Consider the following 25,693-nt stretch of genomic DNA (forward strand, 5'->3'; position numbering starts at 1 on the left):
AGCAATTTAAAGGTGCATTTCGAAGAAGACTAATGTGAACTTTAGGGGGTTGATTAACCTTAAATAAATTAGTCAAAATTGTAAATTTTAGTTCTTCGATGGTAACGCCGAAAAATATGTCAAGGCCATATGCTTCTGGCTTTGTTCGGCGTACGTAGAAAACAAAGAAAACCATACCGAAAGTTCGCCGTCAATGTCACCAGTAGCAAAGTCATTGCCAAATTCGTTTTGCAACGTTGTCAATTTGTATTTTTTTAAAAATAATTGCGCGAATTTCACAGTTCTAAACTGATTTCAATGATTTTGTGATTTACGTAGCTTTTCAATATTCTAAGGCCTCCGCCTTAATCAATAACCTAAACAAAACCTACCGTTTGTCCCTTTTCATCCCTACCCAAAACGTACTCTATTAAAGGTCGATTTTATAAAATTTTCAGAGGGTGTAAAGAAAATGGTGAACGACGGCTGGGTGAAAAACGCCTTTAATCAATACGTCAGCGATATGATCAGCGTCCATAGGAGTCTACCTGACGCCAGAGACGAATGGTAAGCGACAGAATTAATGATTGATCCGACTTGGTTCTAATTAAGATCCATTGTTCCTTCGCTTGTCGGTGGGGCATTAAAAATTGAAACGTTTCCGAGCTGCTGAAGTTTTGTTGATACGCAATGTTTCGAGCAAAAAGGTTTTTTCGTATATTCGAAATGGCAAGGTATGAACGTATCGGCGAGTTATGTGATTGAAATGTTAAGGTCATGGTTGTTTAGGGAACTTGACAGCCGGGATTTATCTAATTGTGATCATGAGATGCGTTGACGGCCTGCGATTGCGAAGCTGCGCACTTCATCACGGTAAAACTATTGCTCTGAAATTGATTTCGCATAAGTTTTAAATCGCATTGATAGAACGGTTGTGGTGTGTGAAATACTGCAACAACACTTTGTTAACAAACTAACGGGCATCTGCCTCCAATACTGGGAACATCGCGCCTAATTAGGTTAGAGCCGAAGTGCACACAGGAGCAATCAAAACAGCGAACGTAACAGTTTAGAGTTAACGAACGCCCACTAGCAAACAAAATGGTAATGCCGGAAGTTGGCGTCGTCTTTACAGTTTACAATCGGAAAATTTACTTGTTACATTAACGTGCACAGGCAAATGGAAATGGGAGCAAAAGTTTGCAGGGCGGACGCCACATCCCATTCGGTTCATGCATATCTAATGCGCCGGAAGAGATCTTTCAAGATATGCCCGGAATTTTAAACAACGAGAAAACAGAGGGGAAAATTGCATTTTTCTATAATATTCAAGTTGCAGAGTCTTATATCCTAAATCAGTTTATCATACGTAGAGATATGCCCATTTAAAACAAGCAAATCTCAGCGAAACCGCGCGCCGACTTCACGCTCGAAAAGTTTTTGGTTTCCATCATCAAAGTTCCCGTAAACTTTGAATGATTCCATCAAAGTAATAAGAAAATATTTTTCACGCGAGACTTGGTTTACAGGACCCCAGGTATCCGAAATCCTTCGGGTGCGCTAATGCGTGTGACAGCTTGACGGATGCCTAGAGCCGCGAAACGGGCCTTTAGATCCCCTAGCTATGCTAATTAGATCGACGAATAACCGTATCTCTAGAAAGAAACGATCTCTGGTTCTCCAAATTCAATCAAGAAAAGGAATATTCGGCAGTTTGTTGACGATTTCCAGTTTGTTCAAGAGTTTATTCAAAATTATCAATATTCACACCGCAATTATTCAGATTTTTCCAAAACACATTTTGAAAACGGGAATAGGTCTTCGAAGAAAAGTTATTCTGGTATATAACACACCGAAATTTCCAGACTATTTTCTACACAATGTGTATAGGGTATTTAATTCAGAAAGTCAATTTTTATGTAGCAAAAAAGGGGCTAGTAAATGTGCAACTTTTTTCAAAATTCGCCCGAACGAATTCTTTCAGACCCTGCAGCTTCGAAATGGTTAGAGATAGTCGATACTCGAAATCATCTCCCGCATATTTTACATATTCGTACAAGGCATTCGATATAAAAAAGGATCTTTTAGGTGGCAGAAAAGTTCCCAAACGGAGGTATAAATGCGATAACAAAAAAATTCTCCCAGAAAACACATAAAATATATCTCAAGAGCATGTTAACAACTACTTTTTGATGCTCTTGGTCGATTTTTGAAAATGAAAATTACCCAAAACATGTCCACATCAGTTCATACATCTCGAATATTGATCGGTGCCTGGCCACTCTAAAATTTTTCCTCATTTTTAGAGGCTAAAATCATGAAAACCGTCTAAAATATCTCTCAACAACACATACTCCAAAAGCTTTTTCCCTTGCCAGACGTCGGGTAACACTTGTGGTTTTATTTCTTAAAACATCAACTTTCTAAGACGCTTTCAATAAATATTATTTCCCCCTCTCCCACGCCGCTGGGACGGCCTGCTCCCCAACTTCGACGAAGTTTCTCCTCCTAAAAATGGGCAAGTTTTCCTAATGACAGCCGCGAACTTAGAGTTTGTATGAGGAGGTTTGAATTCTAGACTGTAGACGATAGTTTTAAACTTAATCTTATATGGGAAAAATAGAAGTTTGTTTCGAGTTGAAATACTAGAGAAATCCTTAGTTGGTTATACATATCAAAAAGAGTTATGCAGGCAGAAAGTTACAGCCAGATTCAGCTGGACTGAAATAGGGTCATAATTCGACCACAACCTCAGTCCTCTATGTATGCAAAGCTGATAGTTCTGGTAGAATTTAACTGCATTTATATTAGGACGAAGTTGGAGACGTTGCTGGGAATGCATATCCGCAAAACAAATAATCCAGACTGAGCCCGTTTTCGGAATATTATGCCTCATTTGTTTGCTACAGCTTAAATGTAAAACAGTGGGAGACTGTAGTGATTTCAGTACCTACATTCTGGCCACACTAAATCGCCTTCGTTTGGAAAAACGTCCAACAGGTTTTCTTCCATCTAGAATCGAAATAAATCTCGTTCTCAGCCAACGAGGCAGCCAGCCTTCCGCAAAAAGGGGGCGCAGATTAAGGGCCTCGAGTTCGCTCATAATTTATGGGAGCAGGTAGAGTAGCGACCTTGTTTTGCAGCCTTCCTTCATTATAACAACATTACTGATCCCCCGGTTTCAAGAAAAGAATAAGGAGCTTCAACGAATAACAAAATTAGGTCCCGACCTTTTTACTAATTCGTTTATTGGCGCATGATTAATCACTAGTTATATGGACTAAGGAATGTCGCCTTTAATGGAAGTTGAGGGCAAGAAATGTGCCTTTTAAGGGATAATTAAAATCTCCATTGTCAGTTTTTTCATAAAAACAGGGAAGGAATGAAAATTTATGTAAGTCAACTTCGTTATTTATTGAAACTAGAGGCAATCACGGGATAGAGAGAGGAGAAAAAACGTCAAGGGAAATATATCTAATCAAGTCAAGCTGGGGTTTTACCTCCAGCGGGGTATAAAATGAAATTGTGTGAGAAAACTCAATAAATGTCTTCACTCCGTAATAAATGTATCAAATTTCCGAGCCTACAGCCCTAAATGGAAGAATTCCGCCCTTGCCTGCAGTTTGTTATAAATTAGCCAAGCGTTCGTTTACTTTGCTCTATTCGCTCTTTGGTAGCGAAAATAGTTCAAATTAGCAGCTTGTTAGGTCGTTTATATTACTGAAATGTGAAATATGACAAGGATAATCCTTAAACATGTATCTAATCAGGGTACGGCCCAAATTTCTCGAAAACGTAACAGAAATATTGGCATTTTTGTCACATCAAAGTCTCGTTTCTTGCGTAGAGCTTAATGAGAATTTTCCAAATACTGTTCGGCGTTGTTTATAACCTCCATCAATTTTCCTGCACTACGATTTGGTCAGTTGGTCACCAACTGACCGAAAATTCGCTTCTGCTTGCAGTTTCTTATAAATCATCTAAATTTTTACTTCTCATTCCTCCATGCTGGCAGCGAAAATGCTTCAACTCAACAGCTTCTCGTGTTATTTACTTCCCGAGATTTGACATCTGAAATACGCGAATCAATTGCAAGAATTTGTAAGCTTAAATTGAGAATATTTTGGAGTTTTATCAGTTCCAAAAATACTAACAGACAGGATACTGAAGGTCATAGTATAATAACGCGAGAATCGTATACTCGAAAATGATGAGGCGCTTGTCAAAGATCTTCCCTTGGTAAACAAATCAGTTTCCAGGAAAGAGAACTTTTGCATGCTCAAATAGGTTTCATTAGGGATTGAAACGAACTTACTGTTGTTTTATTCTGCCGGCGTCACGGAAGGAAAAGTAGGTTTGCAAGCATCCGTATATCTGTCGCCTTTCATCCGTTTCAAGCATATGTAATGTACCGAAAGTCATTCGATATGTGACGCTTGCTTAGAGCACGTATATTACACGGTATAAATTTTCATATACTCATAATTTAAGGTTTCAGAAAATTCAGCTTTCAGGTAAATATATTCTAATATAATTCGACCTATCTCCCTAATCCCCCATGCAAAAGCGGATCGTCTTATACTTGGCAGGATTTAACTGCATTTATGGGAGAGCGGAAGTTCGAGGCGATGCAGGAAATGTATCCACAAAACAAATAACCCCGAGGGTCTCTGCTTTTAGGAGCCGCACCATTCGGAGTGTCTCAATCCCCAGCCGCTCGTTCTTGGAGCCTCTATTGTCGCTCCGGAGTTTATGAATTAGATTAGGGCAGCTGCAGTTCGGGATTTACGTACATTTTTGATTTACGGCGACCCACAAGGTATATAAATTAACTAAGAATTTAATATCGGCTCTCTCGAGAGTACGGAAGCATTCGAATACGTCTTTTTATCCGGGCCTTTCCGGCCAATTAAGTCCCGAAAGCTAACGCGTGGCCGGCATTTTTGCGACGTTTCCTCAGGTTAAGCGAGATGGAAAGGGGTTAACGAGACTGTCGGGATTAATTCGGGATTTATTCACTTGAGGGCCCGGGGTTATTTCATGGCACCCCGCGCCCAAATTAGAAGGCCGGAATCGGGTGGGATCTAAAAGGAAATCACCTGCTCGACCGCGAATAATGAGCCTTAGACTCCTCTATCTTGAACGCATTTTAACTGTCTGTTTTGTTTTTGTGCGAATTACAAAGAAAGGGCTCGTTTAGTGCAACGTTTAAGAGAACATTAGAACGGGAAAAAATCTAGAAAATGCGATATTTTGTTGTTAAAATTAGTGTACTTGCTACTTGCCGTTCTTGGCTTTCGAGCTTTTATTATAAATCAATACAGTTCAAATGATTTTTTGGTAAATTATGACCTGGAATCTAGTATTTGGGCACTCTACTCTCAGTAAATTAGTCAATCAGCTTTACATAAAACATGAATTCTTGTAAGCGATAACCAGTAGCGGATCTAAGAGTAAGTGGTCTTTACATATTAGCACGTGCAAGCAATTGCGTCGTAATATTTGAATCTAGTTTAAATATCTTCAAGTTCTTAAATTTACCGAATGGAGAGAGGAATGGAGAATGCAGTTTTAGAAGAACTTTTGCTACCCTATAGGGAGGCCCTCGAATGGGGCTTCCTCGGTTTGCAATAACGCTCGTGCTGTACTGGTTGGAAGCGAACTATACCGTTGGTATCCCCCAAGGAGAAGTTTGTGGAAGAGGTGGGTAATTCCGCCCTTCCCCGGAGCCTTTAGAGTCAGTGGGCTTCACGAGCAGGCTCCAAGGGAGGACCGGTTCCCATTTATCGGGGTTCGCCACTCACCACTTATGACTAGTGATCTAATTATGCGCCATTCGTTAATTTTAACTTTTCTACTTAGGAGTATTCGCAAGTGGCTATTGCGTGTGCGCGGCACAGATATTTAGTGTTTGCGGTTTTCGATTTATTTGTCTTAATAGAAAATCGAAACCGTTAATGTTTTTCCCGAGCGAAGCCCATCCTAGATTCCCCATACTTCAAATTTTCGTTCCCTACAGCCCCAACTATTTCGCAGATATAAAATGCAGATTTGTATATGTACCGTAACGCCTATAGCTCGGCACTGGGGGTTTGTTAATTTCCCGTAAACCGAAACTGGCATACCGAACTTCCGTTATTCATGGATCGTAAAAAGCCAAGTGCGCCTCGGCGAATATTCCGGTGAAATTTTAAATTATCCGGCTTTACGACGGTTCGTGACAAAATACAACTCCGGCTCCGAAATAAATTTCACGTCACCGTCTTGGGATGGAATGTAAAACACTATCATTCAATTTGTTTGAGCGATTTTTTCCCGGGTTTTATTACACCGCTGAAAACACTGGTGTTTGTTACTTAGCTCACGTCAAGGTTCTTCCATTCGAACTTCCCAAACCGACAAGCAATATTGTCAGAGGCAAATTAAGCCCCACTTCGCATAACCTGTGACTGTATGACTCATATGCATTTATTACTAGAGATCTTTGTGTGCTTTGAAGCTCTTTGAAGTCGCTAAACGACTGCCACTGCCATTCTTTGCGCCCTTCTTCCGACTTCCATTGAACTCAAAGCAGGCAAATATTTGCTAAATCAAATTTAATGCATTTGAGACGTAAAGCCCTTGTATAATGTGCTACATGGCATAGTTGCAGTACTAATTTCCCCTTTTTATTGTTTCGATTTCTTGGATAAAAGTTCGTTTCATGTTAAGGAAATTTATGGTGCAATTAGAGACGAAAAAGCAATTAAAAACGTATTAGGACTGTAGGTGGAACTTGCGGCTGTTGGCGCTAGTGAGATTGTTGTGTCTTCACGAATTAGGAAAATGTTTTTTTCCTGGAATGATGACAATTAAAAAAATAATGATAAATCATCGGCATAATTTTTCAAAGGGCTCATATGACACCATAGTGTTAGCAAATTCCCGAAACTTAAAGGTTCTGCTTGATTGCGAGAGTCGAGTACAACACAAAGTAATTAATCTAAAGCGCGGACAAGTTGCTGTTGTACGAACTTTTCATTGGGGCGTATTGTTGTTAAGAAAGAAAGAAAAAAAGGGAGGCGATATTGTAGAGAGATGCAAAAACATGCACATGACACGTCCGGGGATCGGTTTTTAAAGCCTCACACACGTCACTTCCATCGTGAAATGGATTGCAAAGGAGCGGATAATGGATCGTGCTCAGCAACGGAATGCCGAAATAGGAACAATGTAGTTGCCGGAATGTTTGTCAGTGATTGGCATGTTGACAAATGGTCGCTATTTGTTGCCTTTGCATACTTAGACAAAGTCATTACTTTTTTTAAAATCACATCTCAATCATGTAAAATAATTTCAATCAAAAACAATCCGAATCGAACTTGGCAGATGTGTAATCAACACTCGCATCAATACACGTTCTAACACGCGCAACAATGCGTTGAATCACAAAAGAACGAGGCAAAGTTACCATTTACGAGAATAAGTTTGTAATCAAGGGAAAATAACTGGTGATCTTTTTTTTAATCTTCCAGCAAGCCGTGAACCGTGAACTCAAGGCGTTCATTAAGAAATTTACTATTTACCATCAAACGCCTGACACTAACAGATGAATCGTTCCCATACATACCTTTGATATTTTAACGTCTACTTGAGTTTTTCTTTCAATGATCGCCCTTTACTCACTGTTATTGGAATCCAGTTTTTGGCGTGATATCAATTATTCTAACTTTGAAATCCGAACTCAAACATATAAGCGAAAGATAACACCGATCTATTCGCAAATAGTTCGACTGCAAATGCGGCCAGACAAATGGATCGGAAGATAAAACGTTCGCATCCAATCCAGAGCTTTGCGGATCGGATGCATCATATTTCCTATGCGCTGTAAGATTTTAATTGGGTTCAATATTGGATTGCGCGGAAATTCGGCCCGATCCACTTTTGGGGGCTACTCAATTGAGTTAAGGCCGAGATAAAGGGGGTCCGACGACCGATGGGCATCCACTGATTGCTATTAGTAAGCTCATCCGTAAAATTATGGAAAGGTTAGAACAGCTAATTTCAAATTCTTAGACGATTCTTCAAAAAAAAAAAAAGAAAACAAACAAAAATAGATGTCGCAGTAGAGAGTCACTGCAGAACGCAACAGGGGCATATCCCATTTCCTACAAACCACTAACTTCCCCAGACACTCTCGGTAAATATTATTTTCGCTCCCGTGGGACAATGTGGCGTTGCGAGCTCTAACTTCCGACAAAGTTTCTTTTCATAAAAATAGGTGAGTTTACTTAATAACAGCTGCGAGCTTGAACTTTGTATGGGGGTTCGCGGAAAGGAGTCTCTATTCATTAAGTTCAACGAGGCGGAAATTAGTGATTGTTTTACCCTCGATGGCCTTCGTGGTGCAATTTTGGTAGTCGATTCAAGTAAGAATGCAACACTGTCTCTTTATGCAATTGACTTGATCCAACAAAGTTTAAAAACTAAATTGAATAGAGCGTATCTCACGATTCGTGGAGGCACTCTCATATTTCAGGAACCGTTTACGCGATTTATTTCAAATTTGAATCATGTGAATATCTTTAAATTGCAACTTTGATTTGGTCAAGGCCACGTCCTTTTGCCAGCGGCGTATGTGTTTATACTAAAAAATGAAAAAAGCTATTCCATAAAGCAGAAAGTTAATTGAATTACCGACATTCTCAGACGAATAAATCGGAATATCGTTCGTTCCATTTTATACCTCCTTTCTCTCTATCATACACACCGTTGGTATCTGTTCATTTTTTGGCTTACGTATCAATCAGACTTAAAAAGGATGGAGACATTCTAGTGCAACACATTCGTATCACACTACCAAATATAGCCATAAGTAATGATAATTAGCGATATTTTTCCTTATTATACTCTGAATTTCATTAGCAGTCCGGGAATTGCTATTTTCCGTGCGCTTGCGGGGATGGTGCATTTTCCCGTGCTCTTATATTTTCAGTTCAGTTAACTAACTGGGAAATACCCATTTTCAGTGTCGTTTAATGAAAAGATTAAAACAGTTTAATGCATAGCCCGAAAATATGCAGAGTCTCTGATTTAATTAACTCGAATTTAACACCTCTGAACAAGGTGAAGCAAGTTTTATGCAATAACTAATAAATTCTCTCTGTAAATAGCACCTCTCTCGATAGCGATTGAGATCGATATAAGACTATGTAGAGGAAAGTCGTAGCTTTAGAATGTATTATGGAGTGTAGCCCAAAACAGAGTTCAATTGGCCAAAAATACATGTATCATTTAAAAAACTTAATTTCTGTAGGCAACATACAACCCGTATAGTATTTCTGCAATAACCGATGGATTCATGATCTCCACGAATAGGGGTATTGAATGAGCAATGCAGGTTTCAAATGCTCAACTATTTGCTTTAAAGGGGCGATAAATAATTAATCGCACGATCAGGCCGATTTATCCATTGAAAATCCAGGGCTCTTCCCTCCACGGGCCGAATCTAATGACTCAAAATTGTACGATTGAATGTTTCCCGAACCTATTCGGGGGCCAGAAGTAATTTGTAATGCCAGATGTGGCTGATAAAAAGATTTAGCCGTCGTTTGATGTCATAAAAGGGAGCGGGAAAAAGAGGCCTAAGAGATTCTTTTTTATTGGCCTCAGCTGGATGAAAGCGAAATCGGCATCGGAGAAATGGGGATAATGACTTGTGACCTGCATTTCAAGTACGTATTTAATAAAATTTCTATTGACTCAAAAAACCGATGGAAATTAAAAAGGCACGAAACTTTGGAGTTTCAATGTCGGCTTATTAATTAAAACTCGGGCCTTTTTCAATGTTTTCAAGAGAGCCCTAAAGGGAAGACTTAGTTTCCTCTAATCCTGCTACTTTTTTAATTGGATTATTGCCGGGTCGGCATTTTTGCAGCATCAGCTTACTCACGTGGGACCCAATTACATTAAAAGGAAACCTGCATGGGGTCGGTTTAGTGTTGAGTTGTCGAGCCGGAATTAATACGGTTTCATTGGATGAAATAAAAAAAGGGCTCTTTGGCCCGGAAATTCTTGGACGGCCATCAAAACGGTGATGTAAAAAATTAAAAGTCAATTACGAGGCGAACAATTCCAATTCGGTTGGCAAACATTAAACTTTTACGGGGGCTTAGTTAAAATTGACTTCAAGGCCTGTCCAAATAAACCCTACGCTGTACAAATAAATATGTCTACCCAACATAAATTTGCTTTTATTTTTCCTTTGGGGCCGGTAAGAGAAACTGCCACACAGCACTCAGGTTTTAATCTCCTAGGAAACTAAACCGGTTCTATACATGTACTATTATTCTATCTAATTAACCAAATTTTTCTAATTAACAAGTAAAATGTTATCACTGAACACGAGTTGCTCATGAAAAGAACAAGAAAATTTGCATTTAAATTGAACTTGTTTTGGACGTAAGGGCTCAGAGCGATATGGGGAAGGAGTTGAGAAATTCAATAAATAGTATTACTATTTAATAAAAAGTAACTACACTATAAATAATTCGCCCTGTATAGACATTTTATCCTATCTTGGAGCCTAGAAGGCGTAGTTTAATTTATAGCACAATTTTTAGAAAATTTGTTTTTTAATTTCTTTCTTCACCGTTGTGCACACGGATCTCTGGATTGAATTTCATAGAAATAACACTATCAGGGTTATTTTATCTAACAACAAACTTTGGTAACCTTAAGAAAATATTTCACACCAAATTCACATAACGTCAGTTTGAATATTGTATTAATTGGACAGTTAACAGACAGTGCTATTTTTTAACGTGCCCCTTCTATAATGTTGAATATCTAGGTTTCTGAATCAAATTCTAGTATAAAAACAAATCTCTACAGAGTTGTTTTAACTAACAAACTTTGAGAAAATACATCATTCCTAAGGACAATGAGAGGAGAGTCTGAGTTTTTTCCCCCAGAAGAACGGCATAATAATGTTAAACGATCAGGGTTTGGAGAAATGGGTGAACTGGCGAGAAAGGCACAGTTTCAGATTAGATTTATAGTGTAAGTACGTTTATCTAGATTTTCATGCGAATCTCAACCAACTTATATGAAGCCGAAAAAATTAGAAAGAGGAATACTTTTAATTTCGCATATAATAAAGCTAATGGAATTAATGATACAGACTGTTAGACAAATAATTCATAAAATCTGTAAATGAAGAAGTCAAAACAAACATTCAAAGTCTAAATCTATTTCAACTCTCTGGTGTCCATCAAACGAGTAAAACAAAAGTGGAGAGAAACTTTTCCGATTTTTTCGGCCTTAATGGTTCGAATCAGGAGAAGTGCTCACCAGGGGTAAAAAAGATTCCTAAATTCGATATAAATGCTAAAATATAGAATTTGCGCGGAGTTTCCCGACCGGCGGGCTCAAAGGGGATTTGCTCCGGCTTTTCCTTTCTATAAAATCGCATTAATTTCAGAGCTTAGGTGCATATTTCCTTGTCTTGTTTGCTTATTTTATTAGCGTCATTCTGATTCGGGGACTAAGGGCTTTAATTGCGAAATTACTGAATTGTTTTCAAGGGAGAATACATTTCAAATTTGGCTGGGTGCAAGATTAAAAGACTTTTACGTAAGATTTATACTATTTGATGTGTACAGAAAAAATAGACTAATTCGCTTATTCTCCAGTATTGTTCACAATCGAATACATTCGTGAACCTTCGGAGCACGTCGGCTCCAAGGGTTTCGCTATGAATGGGAGTTCGAGTGAGACGAACACCTATCAACTGGACAAGATATTTATACATTACCGTTGATTTAAAATAGTTTCGTTTAAATATTTCACTAATTTTTGGGGATAAAATATCAAGTAGGAAATACGTTGCACAATTCTCTATCGAACAAAGGAGATGGTTTAGCATTTTTTTCCATATTCCCAATTTGCCATGGATGAAACAATCAAAACCCAATCAGCAACAAAAGCGGACAATACAGCAGCCAGGTTTTTTTATTCGCAAATGCGTCCACGTCACACCGAACGATAATGCCCGCCGAAACGTTTCGGTTCGCCCCATCAATCATCAAGGGGCGAAGGCATTCATTTTTTTTCCGGAAAAAGGGCCTTTCGAATTCTTCACTCCAAATCCCATCACCGATATATAATATAAAAAACTCAATTTGACGGTTGACTTATTAAACGACTTAACTACGGAAATAAAATTAATAACCTAAGTGATGAGGTTTATTAACGACCCTTCTCGAGAGGTTATTTTTAACTGTGACGATTTTTTAGCATTTAATTTCTGACTAGATATACTAGACAGATAAACGGTTATTTCCTTGCAATAGCAAGCACATGGCCATGAAAGCCTAATCGGAGGTAGAAAAAGTATTGCGGAGCATGTATTTACTGCGCACCATGAACTATCTAAAACGTTTTCATTCGTCTTTTGAATATTTAGGCATGCGTAATTACTGTAGTTACTCTTCTTAGAGTATCTATGAAATTTCTATCGTCAGCTGTCAGCCTTCATTTATTCCAGATTCATGACTTTTATATTATTTTTTAGGTGTAAGCAGTCGGGACGTTATTTGAGCTCCTTGCCGAAAACATCAGTGATTATTTGCTTCCATAATGAGGCATGGTCGGTGCTACTGCGTACAGTGCACTCAGTTTTGGATCGGTCTCCATCTGAGTTAATACATGAGGTTATTTTGGTGGATGATTTCTCGGACATGAACCATCTAAAAAGGCAGCTGGAGGAGTATTGGTTCAGAGAGCCTAAAGTGAAGATCGTACGTGCCCCTCAGAGGGTGGGATTGATTAGAGCCAGGCTGATAGGTAAGGACAAAGTCAGAGATAAGTTTATATATAACTGTGATGATTACATAGATACAACTGCTATTGTGTCTGTTCTTCTTTTATGTCCTTCTCTGAAAAATCGTCAGTTTTGATTTGTTGCTTGAAATTGCTTGAAAAGTATTACATGCATATTGTGTAAAACCAAACGTCATGGTATTCTTAAGTGCCTGATCGAAACACGTGAGGTGGGAATGACATTTTTGTTCCTTTAGAATCAAACCCCGAAGGTCTGATTTCTACCTTGACAACTGGCAGCTTAAGCAACTTAACCATCATCGAATCAACATTTAGTTTTAATAAAACTTGATTCAAGCAACATCTTTTCAATCAGTGACTTCTGCTATCGCATAAATTACTTTTTTTCCGTTGTCATATGTCGTTGCTTATTAGCCCCCACCCGCTTAGAAACCCGTTCCTCTATTATTAAATCACAATCTTACCCGCTGAGACTTAACTCGGGGTGAGTCACGAACACATAAATTATAAAACTTGATGAATTCTTAACGGTTTCTCATACGTCCACGAATTATGTAAATGAAGGGATTTTCTTGTTTGTCACGTGAAACTTTTGACAGCCTTTATATATGCCAGTTCCTGTTACACTACATTGCCACCATACACTAAATAAAGTAATTTTCGGTTATGTGGTTCATTTGAATTACAATATGAGACGTTCCATTAATATTATGGAGTTTTCTATATCTTCTGGATATTAACTGTTATCAATTGATTTTCTTCAGGTTATGAGCATGCCTCTGGGGCAGTCTTGACTTATTTGGACTCCCACTGTGAGTGCACTGAAGGCTGGTTGGAGCCTCTCCTGGATAGAATTGCCCGCAATTCGACCACAGTAGTCTGTCCTGTAATCGATGTAATTGATGACAACACTTTGGCCTACATTTATCACGACAGTAGCGCTGTTAACGTGGGTGGTTTCGACTGGAATTTACAGTTCAATTGGCACTCGGTGCCCCAGCATGAGAAGAAAAGACACAAAAACACTGCTGAACCTGTGTGGAGCCCTACGATGGCCGGGGGGTTGTTCAGCATCGATAGGGTAAGGGGTGAATTTGAGTACTGTTATTTCCATGTTGCAAAATTAGCTATATTTTACCCTTACCTCAAGTGCAGCCCCGACCGCAGCTATTAGCTTTATTAAGACTGCACGGTTTCATTAGATAATGCATGTTTTTGCCGGCCGGAAATGCGAGAATAGCGCAAAACAATGCAATCCGCACAAATTCCTCGTTGTTGTAACGATTGCAAGGGCGCAGCTTGAATACTTTTTTCCTTTTTATGTTCAGATCTCTATCCCGAACTTTTTTGGGCGTAAATAAATACATTATTTTTCAATCTATCTAATGACGTGGCGGACGTTAGTCACGCCACCCCTCTCTATGTAATAAAACATCATTTGTAAAACTCGACAATAACCCCGGACACGTAACACGTACGATTCGTCGACAACACTCGGACATGGAAAAAGTTTCCTCTGACGTCCTAAAAATGGGAAGTTTTAAATTTATGTCTAACAAAACGGGACGTCGTGTTTAAACCCGAAGTTGGCCGCATTGATGTATAAAGTTAATTCGAAACTGGGGCTTAGGAGGCTCCCGCGGTGTCAGAGTGAAAAACAAACAATCCCGCCGGGATTATGTTTTAAAACGTGTTTGCGAACTGATAATGTGGGGCTTTTAATTCATTTTCATTTAAAAGGGCCGGTGGCGATGGCATTTTACTGTCAATAGGGCCTTTGAGTCTTTGTTCAAAGATTGTAAAAATGACACTGACAGTATACCTATTCATTTAAGAGTGGATTTTAGGAGTTTTCGGACATAAATATTATAGTTAGTCACTTATTTATATTAAAAGGGAGGAATGATTTGCCTGGTGGACTGAGAATGTCCGCATGGTTCATGGACATTTCTAATTTCTAGTTTTTCCATGGTTTTGTATAGGAGTTTTAAATGATAATGAAAGGTTACAATAAAACAAAAATACAAATGCTTCTGAGACCCTGGAAACTCAAACCGTAGGGTAGCAACATGTCATAGTATGTTCGTTCTTATTAGTAGCATAGAACATACATGATGAGTAGTAAAAAACTGGAATCACTCAGTATCCAATTGTATAGATACTTCCTCAAAAAAGTTAGAGGTATTTTATAGTAGCTATGCGTATTTGGAATTAATCACACTTCTCAATAGTTCTATCTCGCATTATTGAAGCTAATTACTACTTACATACGTCTTTCCAGTGATCCAGTGGGCCCCCAACAAGGCCAACCTTGCAGCACTGCACTTGCAGTCCTGACTTAAAAATCTGTTAGTGGCTGCTACTGTATTGGTTTCCCTATAATATATAATTGGAAAATTTGATAACTTCCCACAGAAAACGAGGCAAAACAGTTTTGATACAAACCTTTCTCGACTTTTTTTAGCACAATTCCAAAAACTACTGAACACGTCCATCAGGTATTCACTGTTGTTTGTGACAATGTTAGTCATAGCGAAACGCAGCGTTGCCATTTATCATATATTTTTATAGCAGATGGTAAAATTGCAAGATTTCCATGACATGGATTATATAATTTTCCTTTGTATTGCATTATTTTCATTTGCACATTAAGTGCTGCATTAACCATTAAATAAACCGCCAATATATAGCATAAGAAGTGAACATTTGCAGTTTTTTACCAATTGTTAACATTCTGGTCTTACACAAAAGCAAATTCCAAAAATCATCCAGATGTTTTTACATCAGATCTGGTTCACTTCCCGTTAATTTCATATAAAATATAAAATATAAATAGTTGCGTTGTGGCGTCAATTTGAATTAAAATATAAAATTAAAGGATGATATTTTGATAGCACCACGTTGCCGCATTTATATTTTGGTTCGCGCTAGAATGTCATTTTAAAAAGAGTTGCGTCGGTGGTGGCGCACCACACGAGTAAAATGAACAGGGACGGAATTGATTTAAATTATTTATGATATTAATATAGAATAAATGGACAGGGACGGATTAATTTTTTTGTCCATCCTAGCTTTTAATAATTTCTTTGACAGACACTTGACAAGGCAATTAAACCTTGGGTTTACTAGCCAAGCCTCAGTAAGCTTTACGACCGCCCCATAAAATAAAATAATTGCCGGATCTAATGCGTGTAACATTTTTATGTCGGAACGCAGATGCCAGGGTGCAACTGGGCCGGCAGGTGGGGCAATATTTCCGCTTTTTCAGGCGACAATTCATAATTTACGACCCGGTTTATTAAAACAATGAATTACGGGCTTTTCATAAGCTACGTAATCCTGGCATGGAGCGTTTGTTTTCCGTGTCGACACCTCGGAAACGGTCAATGTGCGAGATAAATTTCGATTCCGGCCTTGAAAAACTTGTTTTCCAGGTAAAAGTTAAAAACCTGGAAAACTATGCATACATACGGAGAAATTATGCAAATAATAATAAAAGTTGTGTCATCGCGCGCGCGGGTCTGAAGGGAAATAAACACTTTGCACTTTATTTTCATTTAACCAGAGGCAATGCTTTGAGCATTTACTACATTTACATAAACAGTTTAAATATCCGATTACTGAGCATGGCGTTCTCGTGGCCTGAGCATTGTGCGCCGGATATTTCATATGCGGAGATAAAACTACAACAAACGTATGTAAATACATATATATACACGAGGTTTTCCCGGCGAAGCTAAGGCTGCATTCATATGGGTAATTTAACTCTGTCGTCTCGTTTATCAAAATTTGTGAGAGGCACAATACCCGTTATTAGACGGCTGCCTAATAATGCATTTGAGCTTTAACAAATATGCGTAATTTGGCATTCTGGCTTAAGCTCTGCAAAATATAATAAAAGGAACCTTTCAAGGAGTTTTTCAAACAACTTGGCACCTACGACGAAGGTTTTGACATCTGGGGAGGAGAGAACCTGGAGCTATCCTTTAAAACCTGGATGTGTGGAGGCACCTTGGAAATCGTTCCATGCTCACACGTTGGGCACATCTTCAGAAAGAGATCTCCATACAAATGGCGACAGGGAGTCAATGTGTTGAGGCGCAACTCTGTCCGATTAGCTGAAGTGTGGTTAGACGATTACGCTAAGTACTACTATCAAAGAATAGGTAGGTTTTGGTTTGTTGAAAGAGCAACAGTTATGTTATTGTTGATTTCCTTTCAGGTCACGATAAAGGCAACTTCGGCAACGTGTCTTCCCGGATATCTCTGAGAAAGAACCTGGGCTGCAAGAACTTCCAATGGTACCTGGACAACATCTATCCGGAGTTGTTCATCCCGGGCGACGCAGTTGCCAACGGAGAGGTAATACCAGCCCAACTATAGACACGTTTTAGAGTACAAATTAGCACCCCCTTGAAAAGCACTATCAGAGACGGGAAACTTAAAATATACCTTTCTTTATACGCCTTAAAACTACGGCAAAAGTCGGCACGTAAAGTAGATTAAAAGAAACTCCCCGAGTTCACCGTAGTTGGAAACAATCAATTACCTCCTGTATCAGAAGTTGCCGCCGCCGAAAGTATCTCAGGTTTCGTTTTTTTCTCATTTAGGTAAAATCGCAAATAGATTTTTTTAAAGCTAAATCATTTCTTTGAATCTAAATGAGTTGTGTATAGCTGAAGTGACCGAGACTGAATTAAGAAATTTGAGAACATACAATTACTCCAAAGAAAATTTTAGTTTGAAGTTGAGTGCCTGCAGAATTGGCTTTCGCTGAGGAATGTCGCTATCAATAGAAGTGTAATTTTTCAACTGAAATGTTGTTAAACTCCCGACCTTCATCGCTCAGTAAAATGATATTTTTTGGTTTGTTTGAAAAAGTTTGAGCGAGGCTTCATAAACGCATAAGCCAGATGGTTCCTTATAAGAAGCACGTTTGAAATAAATCTCGATCTTTGGGCCATATTACCAGCGGGTCTTACGTAAAGTGACATAAACTTGCCACTAAATCACTCTTACGGAACTGTAGTTTTTGCTGTGCGAAGAAGCCCTAAGCAGTTGTAAGAAAATAAGTGTTCAGAAAACAAAGAGATGGAAGAATTTCACTAAAAAGCCTAAAGTTTCGGAATTTAATTGCTTTTAAATTTAATTGAAAGAAGAAACTGAAAATTTAATTGGACAATTTTTTACAACTTGAAAAGTGGACCGTTTGATAGAGCGGACGTGTTTCCAAGTTTTTCCGTTGCCAGCGGAAACTCCGATTGTTGGGGAATTCTCTTCGGAACGTGCCGTATAATCGAGCTATTTCTTTCGCCGAGCTTTCCAACACAACTAAGAATTTTTTTAGGAGGAAAAGTCACAAATAAAAAATTAGCTCAGAAAATCCGTTTTATCAGGATTCGTTTTATTCCTGCTGGAATTTAGAACCATCAAGGGATTCCCTGTAATGATACCAACTTAGAGTCAAGCAAATGCCATTAGGCCCAATTCCGCTAAAACATCTTGGCACATGGCCCTTCGGGGCCACTTCATTATGTAAAAAAGTTTTATTTGCAGTAATTTTGAAATCAAAACAATTCATGGTCGAAAGAGCATTAGTTGATTCTAATCCGTATTCAATGTTGTTACATACAAAACGGACAAGTTAATCTGCGACACACGCATTATCGTCATCATTATTAAAATCTAGGCTTAAACCGGAACTCATTATTTACGATGCGGCTTTTGGGGAGTATATGCGCAGTTATTCCATGAATATTTAAAATAAACATTTATTGTGGCCGGTCACTCTGTTTGAATAACAATGACCCTCCCCAATGAATTACCGATTTTCATTTCGGAATTGACTAGGCAGCTTGTTTGGGTTTTCCCCATTTTTTAAAAATTCTTTTGCGATTGTAGGTGGACTTTTTTTAGTGCTGCTCACTTTTTATCCCTCATTGTATTCTCTTAGATTCGCAACTTAGGTTACGGAGGCAAAACCTGCCTAGACTCCCCTGCCCGCAAGAGCGACCTCCACAAACCCGCAGGACTCTATCCTTGTCATCGACAAGGAGGCAACCAGGTAATTCCGTTTTTATCTTTATTTACGTTGTGCTCTGTCTTTGCAGATCGCCGTCTCTGAATTGGAGACCTGTTTAGACGGTGTCAGTTCGCCGGAGAGCCTCAACAACCCGGTGGGGTTGTGGCCTTGCCACCAGCAAGGTGGCAACCAGGTAAAAGTGGCTCGGAGGGTGGTCTTCCTTACTAATATTCCAGTGTTGGGTGACTCTATTTGTAAATATGTCATCGATTGGGGTGGATATTCATTGCCGATTTTTTTATTGCTCGCCTTTAGTTGGAAGGTTTGAATGGGTTCATAATCGTTCATCTTTGAATTTGCTAACTGGGTTGCCATTTCTTTAACAATAATGGACAATGATGGATATATTAACAGCTCCTCTTACTAATGGGTTTATGTGATAAATTATTTGCATTATGGTTTCTTTCTTGTATATATTTTTAGAACATCTTTTAGAATCGTTCAACGACATTTTTTTTGCCAAAATATTAAGAAAACCACTTTACTTGTTTATTTTAGGAGCGCAAGGGGATAGTTGCGCCCTTGCTCAGCTTTCGAGTATATAATAATAAATAAATAATACAATAAATAAACAAAATTTTAAACAAACATTCAAATTTAAATACGCAAATTAAAAGGGCAATGCAGTGGGGTAAAATTGCGAAAAAGTCACCTAAAACAGACGTAACACGTATTCTTGATTTTACTGAATTCGTTTGACGATGTCACATACAATGGTCATTTCTTCGCACTGTGTGGCATTTTGATCCCTTTGACATTTCTGTAACAATATGGAGTCACGCCAAACTTTACCGAGGGCACTCCGTACGTAAATCGATCTGGTGTATTTTTCATCGGTATTTCCCAGAAATTACTGTGGGAATTCTTGAGAACACCTCTATAACTGTCCTTTCCAAACACGTATGCCCGATTTTTAAAATTTTTGCAATGAAGGGTTTCGCAATTCCGTTTATCGACATGAACGTTATGGTTTAACTTTGCACCTGCCCTCGTAAGTTTGTTCCTTGAGATCAGCAGCCGGGTTTGCCTAGGCAACCAGGCATACACAAAACAGTTTAGGAAATCTTAACTTTGCGGGTTAACAGTGTTTTTAATAAGTGTTTTTTTTTTGTAATAGAAAAGCTTTAACAAATTTCTTACAATGCGAAATTTAAATAAATGAAATAAATCAACATAAAGCTATATTAGCTTCGTTAATAATTAATTGCCAATAAAGCGGGTTGCATGCATTGTCTTGTTTGGGCGATATTATGTTATTAAATATCAATATCAATGCAATTATTAATTAAATAACAAATAATCAATTGACAGACTGGCAATATCAGAACTTTAATTCCCAGTAATTTAATATTAAACGGAGGGAGATTTAAAATTGGAATTGTGTGAGGCATAAAATACGCACGTTCAACTAAATAATTGTTTTGTATAAACGGATTTGTAGATTTTATGGTATTTTTTAAGTAAGATTCACGCAGAAAGGCATAAAATTAATCACGGCAAATATTAACTTTGCTACACATCAAACCTGAGTGTTACTGTTTATTTGGACCGTTGCGTTCGCATGTGTGTTGAAACTAGAGCGGACGAGGTTAAAAATTTCTCAATATTTGATCACTCAAATGGAACAGCTGCAAATGGAATTTCCACGTATTTACACAATGTACTCCACAGTCATTATACCCTTTAATTATTGGCAAACTGAAGCTTTTTTTCGGCTCGACGTTAAGTGCTCCATTGCGAATTGAAAATATGTACAGTTATTAAATGGTATTTCTGTAAATTAAATGTCCACAATTTCGATTTATGTCCATCTAGACGCCAACGAACTAATGTCGATAATAGGGATTTCATAATTAACAATAATTTTGTGACAGAAATTAATAGTTTGAATTGGAGCGCTCGAATAGGTTTGGCAGAAGAATTATTAATGAGCAAAAATTGCTCATTTCGGCCCTAATTATCTTTTGCCCTGTATCTTTTTGTGCCTCTATAAAAAATTAATTGTTTCGGCAATTATTGTTAGTAGCTTTGAAATCCAACTTAGAATTTTGCACAGTACCCATCTTGTGGGGTGGCGAGGTCTGGTGACGGCCCAGAACGGCAGACCAGAAGGGCGACGGGCTTTTCAGGTCCGCGATTTTTCTTGGAGGTAGTGGGACGATGACGAAAAATTTTCCTCAGGGCACCCAACTTGCTAAGGCCGGTCCTGTCTCCGTTCTAAGTTTTAAAAGTGCCAAAAAATCGGTATCTCCTCCCATTTGACATTTTTCGAAAAATTTTGAAATTTTCGATGAGCTGCTTAACGGCTCAATGGACTCATATGTGTCCTATATTGACCGTGGATACTTCAGTTCAGTTGTGGTCGTGGCGCCTCGGGAAGGCACGTTTGTCGAACCCTCAATTTTGGCAAAAAAATGGCAAAAATTGAGAACCAAAATGGTGCTGCATCTCGAGAACTTTAATAGATATTGACACGCAGTTTGCGGCGTTTTATAGAGCGCGTTGAGACGATTAATTTGATCTATTTTTAAGGCAATTACCCCACGCCCAGTATCGTCCTTCTGGGAGAGCGAGGCAGGGCGACAGAGTTTCTAGGTCGGCGATTTTTCTTACGGGTAGGGGGCGGTGATTAAAAATTTCGCTCAGGGTGGCAGACTTGCTAAAGCCGGCTCTGATTTCCAATACCGATTTTAAAGCAGCACATTACCAGACGAGCCATTTCGTTTCATTTTCTGATATCCTCATCTTGCATAGACATGCACTCGTATATCCTAGTCCAGAATTACTGCAGTAAATTCAACCTCGGTCCCTATCAGTGCCATATAGCAGAGCTGCGCCGCAGCGGACTACATTTGTCAGCTAAATAGATTAGGACTGATCAGTATCCTGTTAATGAATACCCAATTAAGCCCAATAAGCCTAATTTATCGTGGAATTGTGTTATGAGGAGTTATGTTACGAGATAGTAACAGAGAGGATATAAGCTTTAGTTTTGTGCTTTAAGAAGAATGCGTCGAAGTAATTGGGTCTTTTTGGCCGCTTGGCAAGCCGTGGGAGGCCACGGTTGGTTTCATCTTATTAAAAGGATATTTTGTAGCACGGTACTGTAGTAATTAACCGAATTGAGAGACGATTTAATCGTTTTAATTTATAAACCCTGATACGTTTGACGCAGAAATTATTAATGAACAAAAATGAATCACTTCTACCGGAATAAACGCTCCCCCGTGCCTTTTTGTGCCACTGCCAGTTCATTATTAAACTAATTTTATACATGACGAGCTTTTTCTCTCCATCCCTAATGAGATATATTATAATGATATTTAAACAAATTAAATTCTTGCCATGTTTAATTCGATTCAATTACGTTCAATTTGTCCGAAAATACACTAAAAATCCTACAGCATAAAGCGCCGTCATCCATCCCACCGTTAAATTAACGAGTTGTCGAGATCATACGCATGTAAGATATTAAATCTGATTCATTAATTTCCTCATAATCAGGCAGCACGCGATTGCATGTCGGCTGAAAGCTCGACATTTATGGGAAACTGAGGGATCGAAAGTAATGGACACCGGGGTTTCCCCGCAGAAGGAATTGCGGACAGTCGCCTCTTCGATACGCTAGGTGTCTCATTAAACCGGTTATTTCAAAAATTGAAAGAATCACAATGTTTATTTGAAGAGTTCATGTTTTTGTTGTAATAAAGAGTATAGACATGGAGGTTATTGATGGAATGCAATATCCGATACATTGCCCCCCCCATGATGTCACTCGTTTATTCTTTTCACGAAATTTTCGATCACATCTTGGCATAGTAACAGCTCAATTTCATCAATAACGAGTTGAATTTCGTCTTTCATCATCAGGGATTATTCTTGGGTCATTGGCATGCACCTTCCCTTTCAAAAAACCGTAAAGAAAAAAAAATCCAACGGCGTCAAATCGCATGATTGCGGTGGCCACGTCACATCACTGCGATAACTCTCTCTTGAAATCTCGTCTTCAAAAATTCCAAATCCTTCGTCTGCTGTGTGGCAGGTTGAACTCACATGTTTGCGAGATCCACTGCAGCAATTTGAGTCCAGAAGAAGTCGTTTCAAAAATCGCCGTTGACGGGGACCCCATTGTCAGCCGAAGAAGGACCTGTCCGATCGTTCCACCAATCCAAAACAGGACGGTGAAGGATTATTCTTGGATTATTGACTCCCTAAATGCAACAATTTTGTTTGTTGCCATAGTCATCAAGTTGGAGCTGCGCCTCATCAGAGAAGATGATTTTCTTCGGAAAACCAGCATTCACTTGTTGTTGCCCTAACATCCATTTCGTGAGCGGTCGGCGCTTTGCATAGTCTGGTAGCTTTAAATGTTATGTTAACTGAATCTTGTTAGCTTGCAAATGCAGATCTTTAGTTAAAGTTCACTCTAAACTATTTCGTGAAACTCCTAATTGCTGAGAACGTTAGAGAATCGAGGTGGAAGGATTTTGGTAAACACCGAGCAGGTTTCTTCTGTGTTTGAACTTCCGAAATCGCTTCAAATTTCTCGATTAATCTGACCACTATACTGCGAAAAGGTGCGTTCTGATGGGTGGGTCACTCACCATTCTGGTAGTGGATTTTCACAATTTTTCTGCGTTGTTCGCCCGTGAAAATCCCCATAACTAAACTTCAATGTTTATATCTTACAGTTGTACAAATAGCACAAAAAAATGGTGATAGATTCAAAATGGCCGGTCGTAATGGAAGACCCTGTATCACGACTTCCCAATTTCAGCTTCCTCACTTTAAAAGAAATTCTAAACCCTAAAGCGAACCACAAATATGAGATTTAAATTAAACGTCATTAGCAGGTCGAATTTTAGATCGACTTAGTTTACCGAGGGGAAGTCGCCTCGAAGCCTGAAACTTGCTCCAACTTGCAGATGTGGCTGCCTCAAAGTTGTGTTAAATAAAATTCGACCCGCAGCCGATAATTGAGTCCGCAATGGTGACGATTTAATCGGAAAAAATAACAGAAAATTCGGCGTTGGGACGAGTTTTGGTTTTAATTTATTATCGAGCTCGCTTCATTTGCACTCAAATCAAAATCGAGATTTAATGCAATTCGGAGGTAAAAACAAATTTTTGTTTCGCATGAAGAGACTCATGATGGAATCCGTATTTTCCAGTTAGGAAATATTCCATTGGATACAGTGCAAATTAATTAAATAAGCTGATAATATAATATATTTGATTCAACTAGGGCAATTTCGATTTAGAGTGCAGGTTTCAAAGGTTGTGCCCGTCAGGCCGAATTAATATTCTATTTGCTATGATAATTTAATGCTGTTGAGCTTTGATACAACAGCATTAAATTATCATTGCTATTCTGGATTGGAGCGACAGGCGGATTCGTCTCATTACGCTGAGGTGACGACGTATTCTCTTTGAATAATTGTGTAAGTGAGAGAAAAAAGGCGAGAAGTGCTTGATGCATTCGAGATCCAGCATGGCAAAAACCAAAAAAAATATTGAGGAATGCTGAAATAAAGGAATTCATCGGAATATGCTCGCTACGAACTGCACGAAAACCAAAACAGCTCTGTTGGCAGGGCCGGCCTTAGCAAGTCTGGGTAAAATTTTTAATCATCCCTTTACCCCCCAAAAAAAAACCGCCGACCAGGAAAGTTCCTGGCCTGCCGCTTTAGGCCGTCGTCTAACTTCGCCCCTTCACGAGGGCGGTGCTGAGCGTGGGGCGATTGCCTTAAAAATAACTCAAATTAATCGTCTCGATGAGCCCTATAAAACGTCGCAAATCGCGTATCAATATCTTTTAAAGTTTTCGAGATACAGCATCATTTTGATCCTAAATTTTTGCACTTTTTGGTGCCGAACATGCCGGCTCGAAAAAAGCGTCTTTCCGAGGCTCCACAATCACAGCTGAGATATCCCACGGTCATCATAGGACCCATATGAGTCCGTCGAACCAATAAACAGCATATCAGAAATTTTGAATTTTTTTTCGAAAAATGTCAAAAAGGGGAGTCCCCATTTTTGATCACTTTTCAAACTTTGAGCCGCGACAAGGTCGGCCTTGGCAAGTCTAGCTCGCCGGGCGAAATTTTTAATCATCGCTCCCCTACCTCCAAGAAAACCCTCGCCCCTTCATAAGGCCGGTATTGTTTATTACTGCGGGCACTCCTAACTAGATGAGCAGCTGGATTATCCGTCATGGGAACCCCTCAGGCGAGGCTCTTTCTTCTCCTTTACGTTTAACTTCATGCAGATGATTCTACTTTAGTTCCATCTGGAAGTAAATAAAAATGGCTCCGCAATGCTACGAAACCCCGCCAGCTGTACTGCTACTGTTACTACATAACTAGCCGACGCTTTTTAGTCAGCTCTAGTATCGTTCGCAGTATAGCCCAAGAGCGTTTTCACATAACATCGTTACCATACCGTTTATAGCGCGCAGCAAATGGTAACAATATGGTACTTCATTTTCACACACAACGATAATAGTTACCATAAAACTTTGAAAACTAAATATTCGGTGTTGCCAACTTTAGTATGTTGTAAAATGTCATGGATAGACGACGTAGAGCTGTGTTGTTGACGTTGTTTTTTGTCAAATGTTTTTGGGAATAATGAACACTGAAATTGGGCATGCCGGACACACGGCTAAGAAACGGTGATGTACATAGACGTAGCAAGGGTACATTACAGTTTTGTCTTCGCTACAGCACTGCTGCAAAATTTTAAAAATTTTAAAATTCTTGGCAAACCAATTCAAAAACTTAAATTTATATCTACCTAAAATGATGCGAA

The 25,693-nt window shown here is 38.9% G+C and overlaps 1 protein-coding gene across 2 annotated transcripts in view; it reads left to right on the top strand.

Moving 5' to 3' along the window:
* The window catches only part of LOC136410134 (putative polypeptide N-acetylgalactosaminyltransferase 9), a 43,194-nt gene that overhangs the window by 14,044 nt on the left and 3,457 nt on the right, over positions 1–25,693 (top strand). The window contains exons 5-10 of one of the 2 annotated variants that reach the window (XM_066392144.1): positions 438–546; positions 12,533–12,804; positions 13,566–13,882; positions 16,715–16,967; positions 17,024–17,163; positions 18,912–19,016. In XM_066392144.1, coding sequence (XP_066248241.1) covers positions 438–546; positions 12,533–12,804; positions 13,566–13,882; positions 16,715–16,967; positions 17,024–17,163; positions 18,912–19,016 — 1,196 coding nt within the window. Of the gene's footprint in view, positions 1–437; positions 547–12,532; positions 12,805–13,565; positions 13,883–16,714; positions 16,968–17,023; positions 17,164–18,754; positions 18,866–18,911; positions 19,017–25,693 lie in introns of both variants that reach the window. The other variant, XM_066392135.1, reaches the window with a different exon arrangement.

The sequence above is a fragment of the Euwallacea similis genome, chromosome 1 (genome assembly GCF_039881205.1).
Source record: "Euwallacea similis isolate ESF13 chromosome 1, ESF131.1, whole genome shotgun sequence".
Classification (NCBI taxonomy): domain Eukaryota; kingdom Metazoa; phylum Arthropoda; class Insecta; order Coleoptera; family Curculionidae; genus Euwallacea; species Euwallacea similis.